The sequence below is a fragment of the Panthera pardus genome, unplaced genomic scaffold (genome assembly GCF_024362965.1).
Source record: "Panthera pardus isolate Hobbes unplaced genomic scaffold, ASM2436296v1 HiC_scaffold_17, whole genome shotgun sequence".
NCBI lineage: Eukaryota > Metazoa > Chordata > Mammalia > Carnivora > Felidae > Panthera > Panthera pardus.
In genome coordinates, this window is record NW_026526732.1 from 143,099,643 (window position 1) to 143,114,029 (window position 14,387).

The following is a 14,387-nucleotide window of genomic DNA, read 5'->3' on the forward strand; positions in this document are numbered from 1 at the left end:
TCCGTTTCTCCTTAGCTTTTCTTTCTAATACTTGGCTTGTTTCTGCCTACCTGTGGAAATTCAAAGCTTATTTTTTTTCTTCATGTTTGTACAGTGTATCAAAAATCACAAATGTTAAGAAAACTGTTGTTACCTGCTATGTGTTTAATCTCTAACACCCTATATTTTTTGAGAGCTCTTTTCTCGACTGATAGATATTAGGCAGTAAGAATACATTTATGGTCACTTTTCTTCTTACCTTTAACTGTGGGTCTTGTGCGTGTGTGCAGGTGTGCGCACGTGCACATAGACACGCACAAATACTTAGGGGTTGTGTTTTTATCCCATGAGATACTCCGATTATGGTCACCATGAGAGGCTTGCCACTTGTGTAAGTGTTCTCCATTTTAAAGTGAAAGATACTTTCAGGGAATCTGTGTCAAGAACAGTTAGAAAAGTTCTCAAGCGCCCTTGAAATAAACTTCAGAAGAAGACTTTAGACTTGCAGTAGCACTTTCATTTCCATTTTAGACTTTTAGGTACAGTCACTTGAAACCCTTATGCCTAGTGTGTTGTTGCGAGCTTGATAAATTTTAGAGAAGAAGATGCTCGTGTTTAGAGAAAATCAAAGGGTGGCAGCCATTTCTAAGTCGGAAAGCTTGAGTTCCCCCCTTCTTGGCTTGGTCTTGACTGGTGGTGGCAGAACTGGTGGAGATGGGTTCCAGTGGTCTGCAGCAACGGGCTTCAGACCCCCCCCCCCCATTTTACACTGAGCAGTAAGGGAGAAAATACCTCTTTTTACCCAGTGTTACGTATTATTAGCACTGAAAAGTGGAGATTGGAAGTTTTTGCTTGCTTTATGAAAAGCTCCATTTCTTGGTTGGAGGCATCAGGAGGGCAGGGCCCATCTCTGTCTTCCTTTCTGAGGCATTCCAGGGTACCTGGTACAGATTGAGTCCTCGGTAAGGGTTTTTTGACTGTTTGAATGCTTTACACTTCCCATGATCCTGTAGCATATCTTATTTGTAGTATGATCTTTACAGTAATCCAGTGAGTGGGTTGGGCACAGCATTGTTTGTAGATGAGAAAACCGATCCATAGAGACTGACAGGCCTCACTCAGGGGGAGTGGGGAGTAGAGCCTGTCTTAGACTTAGGTTTTCTCACTTTAAATCCAACATTCTTTTTTTTTTTAAACCGTACCAGGCTCTGTTTTCTTCCCTCTGAGTCTCAGGCGACCCTATTGGGAAGGATTTGGAGAGAGGGGTAAGTGTGTCTTCCCATCAGAAACCCTTACAAGGCAGGTGGCAGGCAGGGCTCCTGGAAGCAGACTACAAGAATGCATATATATGATTACCATGAACTAAGAGAACTCAGGAAATTCTAAACCTGTATCACTTCATCACGAAAAAGGTTGAGCCTGACTAGGTTTTGTTTTCTTTTGTTTTTTTTCTGAGTTGCCTTAGCCTTTTGCAAGTTAACTAAACCTGTCCAGTCCCCATTGTCAGCAGCATTTATTGTTATCTTCTGGAGCCACTCCCTTCACCTGGCTTCATTTGAAAAATGTTAAAAAAATTTTTTTTTATCTTATTTTTGAGAGAGAGAGAGATAGTGCAAGTGGGGGAGGAACTGAGAGAGAGAGGGAGACACAGAATCTGAAGCAGGCTCCAGGCTCCAAGCTGTCACTGCAGAGTCCCATGCAGGGCTCGAACTCACGAACCGCAAGGTCATGATCTGAGCTGAAGTCAGATGCCCAACTGACTGAGCCCCTAGCTGCCCCAAAAAATGTTTTTAAAACCCACATTTTGGAAGAAATATGCAGTGATGAATTAACCCCCTTTCGCTAAGAGTCTAATTAAGCTCACACTTTCCCCTATTCAAATCACATAGCTGAGATGTACTTGTACTGTGAGAATTCAGTATTTGTTTACAGTCTGTGAACTTACTTAGTTCTCTTATTATTGTCTGTTTTTTAGTATATGTTTCATAATAATAATGATGATGTTTTTTCTTAGAGAGCTTATTGTGTGCTTCACAAACATTATCTCATTTAATCCTTGCAACAAATAAACAAAAACATCTGGGTCTAGATACTGCCTTCTTGAGAAACTGAAGTTCTGAGAAGGTAACTTCCCCAGAGTCATTTGCCTCGTTAAAGGTGTAGCCCCTATTTGAACTCTGACCTTGAAGCTCAGGCTCTCAACATCTGCTTTATGCTGCCTCCTGTCTTTCCGCAGAGAGTGTCAGTCAGAATGTCGGCACCTAGAAAACACGCTCTAGCTCTGTGAAGCAGCCTTTGCATAGAGGACTTCAGAGTTCCAGGAACAAATGACACTTAATAAATCTAGTAGTGTTGGAGAGGGGAGGGGGCTTAATTATAACCATAATAATGATTTTGATGACAGACTGAATTTCCGTTTTTAAAAATCTCAATTAAAGTAAAAATAGATCTTCTTTTAAACATACTGTTGTTAGCTAGATTAACTGCTTCAGCATGTCTGTGTGTAGGGTTCGTGTCCAGTATCTCCGCTGTATTGGAACGTGTCTTCTTCTGTTGTCTTATCAGATATCTGACCTCTCTGCTTTGCTTTTATATGTCCAGATGGTGGGTACAGGTCATCTTATATGGCATTTTTGTCCTGTAGATAGTAAATTAAAGCTCCTAATAGAGTGAACTCTGCAGAGCTGGTTTATTTGCCCTAGTACCTGTTTTTTTTCCTACTATTATCAGCTTCTTCCTCGTAGCACTAGTCTTAGGCACTTTGTGGCTATGCTGGCGTCATTAAATCTAAATGGTAGGTGGTATCTTAACCCTCGTAGACATTCCATGTCTTCTATCTCTATAGACTTGTTTCTGCCACTTTTGATTAAATGCACATAATAGAATCAACTAGAATGTTAGAATTTGTCTTTTTCCCTACAATATAGAATAATTTACTAAGTAACCATTAACCTTGCTTTCCTATTTTTAATTGTAGTACCAGAAGAAAATATTGCAACTATGAAGTATGGAGCCCAGGTTGTAAAAGGGGAGCTGAAGTCTGCCTTATTAGATGGTGATACTCAAAATTATGATTTGGATCATGGATTTTCTAGGCACCCAATTGATGATGACTGCCGTTCTGGCATTGAGATTAAGCTAGGTCAGCCATCTATTATCAATCACATACGGATACTCCTGTGGGACCGAGATAGCCGGTGAGTGATTAGCATGACTTGGACAGAAAATGACATTATATTTGATTGAATTGGCCTCATTTTGTGGTCATCTCCTTTGGTTTTACAGTTTGATGCTTTATTTCCTTGGGATTGTTTTGCCATTTCTCCTGAAGTTTAGTTCTGGGAGAAGAGTGAAAGGCTATATTCCTTTTAAAAAAACATTTTTTGCTTTTTTTCTGTTTATAAAAGTAATGAATATGTGTTTATCATGGAAAACATAGAAAATATAGAAAAGCACAAAGAAGAAAATAGAAATTGTTAGTAATCTTGCCAGCCATTAATAATCTTTGCATATATCTAGTATAGATGTAATTATCCAACTTTGTATATATTTAACTAGTTATACGCACACGTACATACACAAAACAAAAACCTGTAAAACCATATAGTTTTATAAAATGAAGATTCGATGTCTGAAGGCTGACTTCACTTTGTAGTTGTGAACATTCTACTCTTTAAAAATACTCGTCTAAAATATTACTTTCAGTGGTTGGTATTTCACCACCTGGGTTACCATTACTTATTTACTTGATTATAACCTTTTAAATGCATTTTACCCTATGAATGAAGAAAATAAGTTCTCTTTTAGTATATGTATAAATAATCATCCTGAAAACAAAGGAAGTTTGTGAAAAAAATTTGATGGCTCCAGGCTAGGAACCCCCCAGTTTTGTAGTGGCTTCAAGATTCTGCCTTCCTTCTAGCACCTCTGACACTTTCACCCACTGTGGTTTCTAGGGTTCAGCCATGATGCTCAGAAGTACTAGAGCAGTATAGGTGACCAAGAACTGTCTTTCTCATCACTGCCCATCATTAACCTAAACCCTACATACCCAGAAATTTATAGAGTCTCCTAGGCCCTACTCATGACACTGAGCCTGGGTATGGAGGACTTGATAGTAATGGTGATGATACCTTGTAAATCTTGCACGTTAATTCATTTCTCTTAGCACCACTGGCCATCACTCTTTTAAGCCATTTGAACCAAAGATGAGGAAGTTTTATGAGGTAGGAGTCAGTGTTTCCCATAGGCATAGGTGTTCAAGGTCCCCAGGTTATCTTCATCTGTTTCTTTTTTATTAAGAATGTATTTCCTGGGGAATCTGGGTGGCTCAGTCAGTTAGGCCTCCGACTCCAGCTCAGGTCATGATCTCACGGTTCGTGAGTTCAGTCCCCTCATTGGGGTCTCTGCTGTCAGTGTGCAGCCTGCTTTGGATCCTCCGTCCCCCCTCCCCGCCCCCCCCCCACCCCCCACTCCACTCACACTCTCTCTTTCTCTCTCTCAAAAAAAAAAAAAAGAATGTATTTTCTGATATGTATCTTGTTGGATATAATATGATGTTTAGTTGGCAAAATGGAGCTAATTCACATATCATTTCCAAGAGTCTCTGGATTAATAATAACAGTATAACAATAATAATACTTATATAGCACTTTCATTACTTTTATGTGATCAGTACTATTCTCAAAGCTTTGCGTATATTCACTCATTTAATTAATAATGAAATTAGTATAAAGATAATAAAAGAAAAGGTTAGTATGTTTGAAACTGAAAGTAGTTATTATCGTTTCCATGATGTTAAATATTTATGGGCCACTTTGTTTTAGTATGTGCTTTACATTCACGGGGGACTTAACTTTCCCACAGAGCAGTTCTTTTCTCACAGAAGTGGTTATCATTCTAAGCAAAGGTGAAAAATGCAGAATCTTAAGCCCAAAAGATTCTGACATGTGTTGTAAAGTTATATCCTGCATTCCTGATAACCCAGAGAGGTTCAATAAAAGGTTATAACCAGTTTGAGACCGAGCGATAAAATGAATGGGAATGAGGGGGCAGCAGAAAATGAGGGGATGACACAAAATAAGCTGACCTTTTCTGGTCACAACTGTTGGTTGCAGGCTGACATTTATGGTCACCTAAATCTTCCGAGATTGTTCCTGTTGATATTACAGTACAAGTAATAACTGCATCTCAAATTTAAATTTGGCTTATGACAGGGGAATATAGATTGGTTCAGCATGGGACCAGCATCTAATGGTCCAGGGTAGCTGACTAGGGGAGGGTGATAGGCTGTTTTCATTACTGCTGGATTATTAGCTGCCAAATTCTTTGTTGTATCCCAAAGAAACACACATTATCTCTTCACCCATGTCATTTATTTTTCTTCAGGCTGGATGTATATGTGGGATTGTGGGAGACTGGGAGGGAGCAGGAGATAAGCTGGCCTTTCCTGGGAACCATTCTGAGTTGGCTTTCCTGAGAGAATAGGGCTGAGCACCCAGACTAGGGAAGGCAGAAGGAGAAGGCATACCTCTTACTTGTCTGTTTTCTGTCCTGTCTCTTGTCATGGGTTTATTAATCTGCTGATGTAGTAGGAGCAAGGTAGCTGGCTCTGTTTGAAAAGGAGCAAATGTCTTGTGTGCCAGATATGTGCCAAACAGCGTGCTAAACCCCGAATATGTGAAGATGAATATGGCGTGATCCTTGTTCTTAAGCAGCTTGTGGTCTACTAAAGCATACAGACGTGCCCGAGGGATAATCTCGATACATTGTGGTGAATGCTACAATACAGGGATCTATGCAGATGTTATTATTTTCTGAATTTGATTGTTATGGAGAATAATATGACCATTAGGCAGAAAATGTAATTAGTGAATACTGTAGTTTTTGTACCCTTTAACGTTTTATTAAAGTATAATGTGGTTTTGTTATTTTAATATGTTTTTTTCTGCCTTTTTCCTTTTGATTCATAGGTCTTACTCATACTTCATTGAAGTGTCAATGGATGAACTTGATTGGATCAGAGTGATTGATCATTCGCAGTATCTGTGTCGTTCTTGGCAGAAATTATATTTTCCAGCCCGTGTCTGCAGGTTAGTTCTCATGGCTAATTAATGATTTTGATGTTTATTTAAGGAGATTTGGACTTTGAGAAATGGACTACATTTTTTTCTGTCTCATGGAAGAAGACTTTTTCAGGATATCAGCTACTAAATGCATCCCAAGTAAAAAACTTAGAGAAAATATGGAAAATTAAGCATCTCAATTCTAGAGTATACTGCGGAACTGTTTATCCACAGTATTTTGTGCCAAACTTCGGCAGAAGGCCCATAAGAACAAGAAGGGAGAGCGAACACTGAGAAGTAGAGATGCTTTTTAAGCTCCATGCTATATACTGAAAGCAGAGTGATTGGTAGGGGTTGTGTTCTTCCCGCAAAAGCCATGGGAGATATTTCTGGATGCTTCCTTGGTAGTCCTCAGAGCCAGGAGGAGATTTTTTATATGTTAGTGTGCATGTTCTGAGTAGCTGTGTTCTTTCTCTAGGTTGGTGCTTATCAGTGGAGTTTGACAGAACCAAGTGTTTCTAGTGGTTTGGGCTGGGAGCAGGGGAGGCTGAGCTGGTGGGGCTCCAGGCTCACACCCTCCCTTCAACTGGAGCACCTTCGTTCTTATTGTTGTTACATATTGTAATCCCATAGAAGGTTGCTTTTAAAAAATGTTGATGAGCTACTGTTCTAATATTTCATATTCTTCCTTTAGGTTTAGGCCATCTTTTAAACCTTCTGAATTCTGTAAAACCTATACAACTAATGAATTTGGGTGTTGGAAAAGGTGGTGCCCAAAGTTCTGCTGTTTTTTTTTCTTTTCTGTTGTAATTTTCCCTTTGGAAATTGCCCTCAGGTATTCCTTATCTTAGAGTCAAAAGATCAAAAGCAGAAAATGATTGGTTCATTTAGTCAGGTGTGGCAAGAAGAGAAGGAAAGGTATTTGGGGATGTAAACCAGGAGCAATGGGTTCTGGCCTCTTACCCACTCCCATCCCTACCCTCATCATGACCCCAGCTGACTGATTTGGAGCAGATGGGGTGCCCAATAGCACTTACTCTCTAGGTCAGAAGATAACCTTTATACTTAATAAACTTAGGACCTAACAGCATCAGGCTGAATTCTTAACCTCCACCAAAGAAACTCCACAAAAGCTCTCCGCCTTCTGGTACAGTAAAGAATGTTGCGTTTTTTTGTTTTTGTTTTTGTTTTTTTTTTTTTTTTTTTTTTATGGGTATGACTGGACACAATATTGTTACCCAGGGATCCTCTTGTGTAAAAATGAAGGAAATCAATTTCATTTCCCCAAAGAGAGACTAAAGTGTTGCAGGTCTGGCAGTTGCTCTTTTATCAGGAGTTTTGAATGGATTAAAAAAAGAAGGACAAGAAATTGAGTGAAGATTTTGTGTCTCAGAGCTGCCTAGGGATACTTTGAGAGTGACAGAGGGGCCCCAACTTGAAGGAGAAGATTGAATCTGCATTGACTCAAGTTATTATGGTTGTATTGGATTAAAAAGTAAGCAACATAGCAACCAAAGCATCTGATGTGGACTGAAGGACTGTATGGGTTGCATTTAATTTGAAACAAGAGGAACTGGACTCCCAGAACAAATCATCATGAATATAATAGTAGCCATGACAGAGGCTGTATGCTTTACCCCCTCGGAAATTCCCACCGTGTGGAGGGAGATTTATGCCTTCATTCGCCATCTCTGGCTTTTAGAAAATATACTTCACCTTATTTACTAATGGGTATTACTTATACTCCCCTTTCCTTATTTAGTCTCTTCTGTGTGGCCTTGCTTTTTATTGATGTAGCTTTTATGTGTTGTAGAGCTTGGCTGTATTCATGATGCTGGTTTTTGTCTTGGTATAGCCAGTTCCCAGCCCTGGTCAAGAAAAACTGAGCAAAGATAGTGTTAGAGATGGTGATAACAAGACAAGGAAAGAATCTTGATATCCATAGTAGTTAAGAAATAAATTTAAAAAGATTTATAACCACTTTTACATGTTAATTACTACATTCCTTTATAAACTGCCTTTTGTAATAGACTGGAATTTTGGTAGCCTTTAAAAATGAACCTAAGACTAAGTCTCAGTTGATTATCCAAGGATGTCTTATACTTGGTGTTTCTTATCTTCACACTCATTTGTTGACTGTCTAAACAATGTTCTAAATACACATCTTCCAGGAACATTACTGGGTACATATAAATTACTTTGCGTTATTTAGTTAATTTGCACATTTGTACATCACCTTTGTTTTTCGGTGTCCTTTGAGTATTTGTCTTGCCTCTGATACTAAAATTACAAAGTCTTGGAAGCAAGGAGTATGGATTCTAATCTTTCAGTATTCTTGCATGGTACTCAGGCTGTGACTTCGTATGCAGTAGGTACTCTATAAATGTTAGCACAGGTTTCGTGGGGTCAAGGCCCTGACTGCGTAATGAAGAGAATTGATTCAGCATTAATATGTATATACATTCATTGGCACTTTTTATCCACGTATTTGTTAAAATATATATTAGTGCTTGAAAGGTCTCGGAGTGGTACGTGGTTCTGTACTGTTTGCAGAGGTAACTTCCTGTTTTTCATCAGGAAACTGAATTTTGAGGTTAATCCTGAAGGATATGGGTACGAGGTGTTGATGAAAGATTACATCAACTATATGCACAGAAGAGGAGACTGTGAGTTGGGGAGTGTGAGACTAACTGGCTCTCTCTGAGTCTTGGCTGGATTGCACGGAAATCAGTGCTGTGTCATAGAAACCATGGGCTGTGGAGCTAGATAGAGCTCTTCTTACATTCTGGTTTCACTGAATACTGGCATGGTGATCTTCGTTAAGCTGTGCTTCTCCAAGCCCTAGTTTTCTACACCAGCAAAAAAACAGGAATATCACAACACCATTTATGAGGTCTGCTGTGGGGAGTTAGATGACACGGCATATGTACAAACATTGAGTACAGTGCTTGGCCCAAAGGAGAGGCTCAGTCAGTAGTGGTTTTTATTTTTATTGTTTTTGTTTTTATTATTTTTATTATTTTTAAATTGCATTTATTTATTTATTTATTTATTTATTTATCTAATTTTTGAGGCTCTCAACTGGTGTTTGACCTTCAGAGAAAGAGATTCGTTCTTGCCATCCTCTTTGGCCATGGGGGCTCTCACTATGAGGAAACTGTTCCTGACCTCAGGAGCCTAGTCTTCTTAACACTTTCCATATTGCCAGTCCATACATAGCAGTCCAAAACATGCCTTAAATGGTTTGCTTTATCTCATAACCTGCGAATTGGTGTGTTTCTAACGGATTTAATGTATTTTCATTTTGGTAAAACATGTTTTATTGTAACAGAATATATATGGCATAAAATTTGCCATTTATATATATCATGTGGAATGTAGTTCAGTTAGCAGCACTTCACTTCGTCAAGGTAGTAGAGTTTATCTAGTGGCAATAAGGATAATGTCAGGCTTCAAAGTCAGAGTGATTATTCCAACCATAATAGTGAGTGGAGGGAATGATCTGCTCTGTCTTCTGGGCCCTTTTTTAGGAATGTGCTGTAGATTAAGTGGGGACTGTTCTCTAGAGCCAAAGTCTAGACTAATAACTCCCCCTGCTCAGCCCCCACCTAGGGATGAAGAAAATTGACTTGTCCACGTTAGTATAATCTTTCAGATGCACTCAGAACCACGTTATGTCTTACCAGCTTCCTCTTTCTCAGGAAAAGGCAATTTCTGCTCTACCCATAAATTCTCCAACCTTTACCTTGTCTTGGCTATCTAGTAAGCTCTCTTCAAGCCCTTCCACATCTTTCCTAGATGCTGGAGCCAAGGACTGAGCAAAAAACACTAATAAGGAGTGGCAAATATGGAGTGCTTTAAAAAACTTTCTGGCTGTTTCTCAACATGGTGCTAATAATTTGGCAGCCATACAACAGTGCTAAAATAGGAGAGGACTTGAGAATGTGGGTGTGAATGGGTAGAGGTGGATTTTAGAGCCTGCAGGCAGCTAGTAGCTGGAATTACCAAGGTGATCCTGGGGCCACACCTGGGAGTTGAGGGAAGGAATAGCAGGCCTGCAAGCACCGTCCCCCAGGTATGCCTGTGAAGAGAGAGAAGAAAAGACTAGAAGGCAGGTGTGTTTTCTGTACGGGCTGGTCAGAGACACGGGAGGAGTCGAGCAGTGACTGAAGATGAGGCCAGAAAGAGTATTGAGAAGGGTGTGGCTTGACAGGAATGTGGCACCAGAGGGATGACCTCAGTTAACACAAAACGAGGCTTCTGTCTTCTTCTTCTTCTTCTTTTTTTTTTAAGAGTTTATTTATTTATTTTGAGAGAGAGAGCACGCGCACATGCCTGTGAGCAAGGGAAAGTCAGAGAGAAAGGAGGAGAGAGAATTCCAAGCAGGCTCCATGCTCAGTGCAGAGCTCAACTCGGGGCTCAATCCCGTGACCGTGAGATCATGACCTGAGATGAAATCAGGAGTCAGGTGCTCAGCTGACTGAGCCACCCAGGCATCCCCCCTTTTTTTTTTGTAATTTTATTTTATTTTTTTATTATTTTAATTTAATTTTTTATTTTTTAAAGTTTACATCCAAATGGGGCGCCTGGGTGGCTCAGTCAGTTAAGCATCCGACTTCGGCTCAGGTCATGATCTCACGGTCCGTGGGTTCGAGCCCCTTGTCGGGCTCTATGCTGACAGCTCAGAGCCTGGAGCCTGCTTCAGATTCTGTGTCTCCCTCTTTCTCTGACCCTCCCCCATTCATGCTCTGTCTCAAAAATAAATAAACGTTAAAAAAATTTTTTTTTTAAATTTACATCCAAATTAGTTAGCATATAGTGCAACAATGATTTCAGGAGTAGATTCCTTAGTGCCCCTTACCCATTTAGCCCATTCCCTCTCCCACAACCCCTCCAGTAACTCTCAGTTTGTTCTCCATATTTATGAGTCTCTTATGTTTTGTCCCCCTCCCTGTTTTTATATTATTTTTGTTTCCCTTCCCTTATGTTCATCTGTTTTGTCTCATAAAGTCCTCATATGAGTGAAGTCATATGATTTTTGTCTTTATCTGACTAATTTCACTTAGCATAATACCCTCCAGTTCCATCCACATAGTTGCAAATGGCCCCTTTTGTTTTTAAGTACAAGAAATGGGAATGTCTTGTTCATGACATTTTTATTATAAAATTATAATGTAGGACATATTTTAAATACTGATAAAGCTTGCCTTCTGGTAAAGGTGTACCCAATTTCTACCAATAACACATGAAAGTGCTGTTTCTTTGAGTCCTTACCAACGTAAGCTTGTCAACATTTTGCCATTGTGAGCCTTGATTTATTAAAAAAAAAAAAGCAACAACTTATTTTAATTTAGATTTCTTTTATCATCAATGAGGTAGAATAGTTTTTAATAATGGCCATTGTTCTTTCTCATTTATGAAAAGCCTGTTTTTGTCTTCTGCATATTTTTCTTCTGACACAATTATCTTTTTCTGTCTTGGGAGAACTTATTCTGATATATTGACGTATACACATTGAGATATCTATGTATACACACACACACATATGCCATCCTTTTGCCTGTCATGTACAATTTGTTTTAAGTTTTTAGAGTTTCACTGGTACTTTTTGCCATATAGAGTTTCACTTTTTAAAAAATGAAGTCCAAAAAATACATACATACCTGCATACATACATATGTATATACATTAAGTAGTCTAATCTGTTAATCTTTTTTATGATCCCTGGTGGTCTGCTATCATGTTTAGAAAAGGTGTTTCTCATTCTAGCATTAAAGAATATTATATTTTTATAAACTTTTTCTACTATTTGTTATTTTTGTCTTTAGATATTTAATTCAGCCAGAATATTTTTTGTGTGTATTTTCAGTAGGAATAGTCAGTTGACTAAGACCATTTATTTAATAATTGTTCCTTACCACATGAATATGAACAGTCATACTTATCATATGCTAAATTCTAGCATATTCTCCACTCTGTTTCACTGATTTCTTTGTCTATTGCTGAAAGTGTTGTAATTATTGTAGTTTCCCTTCCCTCCTTTTGATATTATAAAGTGCCAAATGTGTCCTGGAAAAAAGAAAGGATGTTATAGAGCATCTGCCGGCCTGTCTTCTGGTCTCAGTGGTCACATTAAAGGCCATAAATGATGATAAATATCTCACTAGAATTGTTCTACTTTCACTTACAACAAGAAATTCAGGCATGCTTCACCAGCTAAGAAAATAGATTTTTCTTCATTTATTTATCAGTTCATTCATTCATTCACTCATTCATCACTTACTCATTCTGTAGTAAGCTCTACTTTGTGCTCTGCACTGTACTTGATACCGAGGCCATAACACCTGCAGAAGACTGCCATGGTTTCTGCTGTCATGGAATTTGGGAGAAACCAACATCAACAAGTGATAATGCATCAAGTCATTTTAAGTGTTGTGAAGATGGTACTGTGATAGTGACCGGGGTCCAGGGGAGGTGTTGGGGAGGGTATTTTAAAAAGGTGGTCAGAGAAGGCCTGAGCAGGGAGGCGGGTATTCTTTGAGATGAAAGGAGTGATATTTTCTGGTCATTGTTTTAGATAGTTAGCCTTTCTTTGCTGTACATTGACTGTTATTCAGGAGTAACTGGTCTACTGTAGGGGAGGCCTCATTAGAGGGATACTAAAACTGCACTGTTTTTTCACATAGGACACTTTAATCTCTTTTATTGCTACCATACATTCCAGGTCCCTCCTCATCTCTGCCATCATTAGGTGCAGTATTTTTTTTTTTTTTTTTTACCCATCTTCATTAGATTATGGTACCCACAGAGTGCTATAGATCTACAGGACATAAAACAAATGAGAAAATAAACATTGCTATTTATGGAAGCATTCTTTCCCAACCATGTTAACATTATACAAAAGCTGCATGTCTTCTTTCTTTTCTCTCTTGTTTTCCCCTGCTTCTGTAACTGGGCACTGATACATTCCTTTACTTTTCGAGGAAGGCACTTACTCATTGGTTCACCGGGATGCTTTAGAATTGTAGCTAGGATTATGCTGAGGCTTTATTTCTTTATGTGATTGGCATCTTCAGAATTCAAGCAACGCCTTATCCAGATGTAGGGAAGAAAGGAATAGTTTCACTTTTAAAAAAGGAAACATTTTAGTGCATACTTAGTGTGAATTGTACCTACAACTTTGACGTCATAATTGAACTAGTATAGAGCAAACCTGCACGCAGGAACATTTTCTTCTGAGAATGCAAAGCAAAGTGCAGCCACATGGTGTCACTAAATCATAACAATTTTACTTGAGACCAAAGAGGTTGAAATTGCTTTTTTGTTTTTTGTTTTTTAAATAAAACCATATTTATACATAGATTGTTCTGAAGTCTGTGACTTATGAAATAAATATGTGAAATATTTGTGAAATAACATGTGAAACTATTTGTACTATTTAAGTCTTTCAACTCACATGAAACATTATGTGTGAAGTCTGTAGATAGCAGCCAGCTCTTGACCCATCATCTGCAAAGTATAGCAGCTATGTGGGCTTCTGTAGTACATTTGTCAGTTTCATACAAATAAGGTGGGTTTTTTTTAAATCTTCCTTTGGAATTTTGAAAGAAATAAAAGAGTAACTCAAAGGAGATAGATCCATTAAGTAGTTATAAGGAATCGGGGAGCAAAAGAAAGGAGGATGAAGAAAAGAGAGACAGGATTACAGGACCTCGGGAGAGACAGGAAGGGACAGTCTAACAGTGAAGGAGCATGTTCTCTGGGCCAGCCACGTCATTACCTTGTGTATCCTCACGGTAGCTCTACGAGAGAAAATACCGCTAACTACCTAATTTTACAAACGAGGAAACTGAGCCTTAGGGAAGCTAAATTTGCAGGTCCCATCTGACTGTAGTTAACATCAGGGCCCTACATTGCCTTTGTAGGATATGAGGTAAAGAAATAGCTCTGGTTTAGCGCAGGAGGAGACATGAAGCCCCGAAGAAGCTCTTGCTGCCTCTGGGGCAGCAGCAGTTTCCAGGAACGCCGAAAGACAGGGCCCGGTGTGGCCGCATTCTGTTCTGCTCATGGGGGTCATAGCCACCCAGACTACAAGGCCACTGACGATGTGGATGAGGATGAGGATGATGATGAACAGTTGGGGAAGTTTTCTCTTTTAAAATGTGCCAAAGGGAGTGTAGCAATCCTTTATTGTCAGTTTGTCAATAGAGCTTTGAATTCCCTGGCCCCTTAGTTCCCAATAAGATCATTGTAGCCTTTATTATTACAATAGGGAGCCTGATGTTCTTAACTCCTGATTTGCTTTGCGTCCAGTGTATTTAGAAACATACTTCATATATTATA

The 14,387-nt window shown here is 39.0% G+C and overlaps 1 protein-coding gene across 2 annotated transcripts in view; it reads left to right on the plus strand.

The window, feature by feature from the left end:
• BTBD9 (BTB domain containing 9) overlaps positions 1-14,387 on the plus strand; it is a 411,249-nt gene that overhangs the window by 48,363 nt on the left and 348,499 nt on the right. For both annotated transcript variants that reach the window (XM_019457009.2, XM_019457012.2), the window contains exons 5-6: positions 2,957-3,176; positions 5,952-6,071. In XM_019457009.2, coding sequence (XP_019312554.1) covers positions 2,957-3,176; positions 5,952-6,071 — 340 coding nt within the window. The remainder of the gene's footprint in view (positions 1-2,956; positions 3,177-5,951; positions 6,072-14,387) is intronic.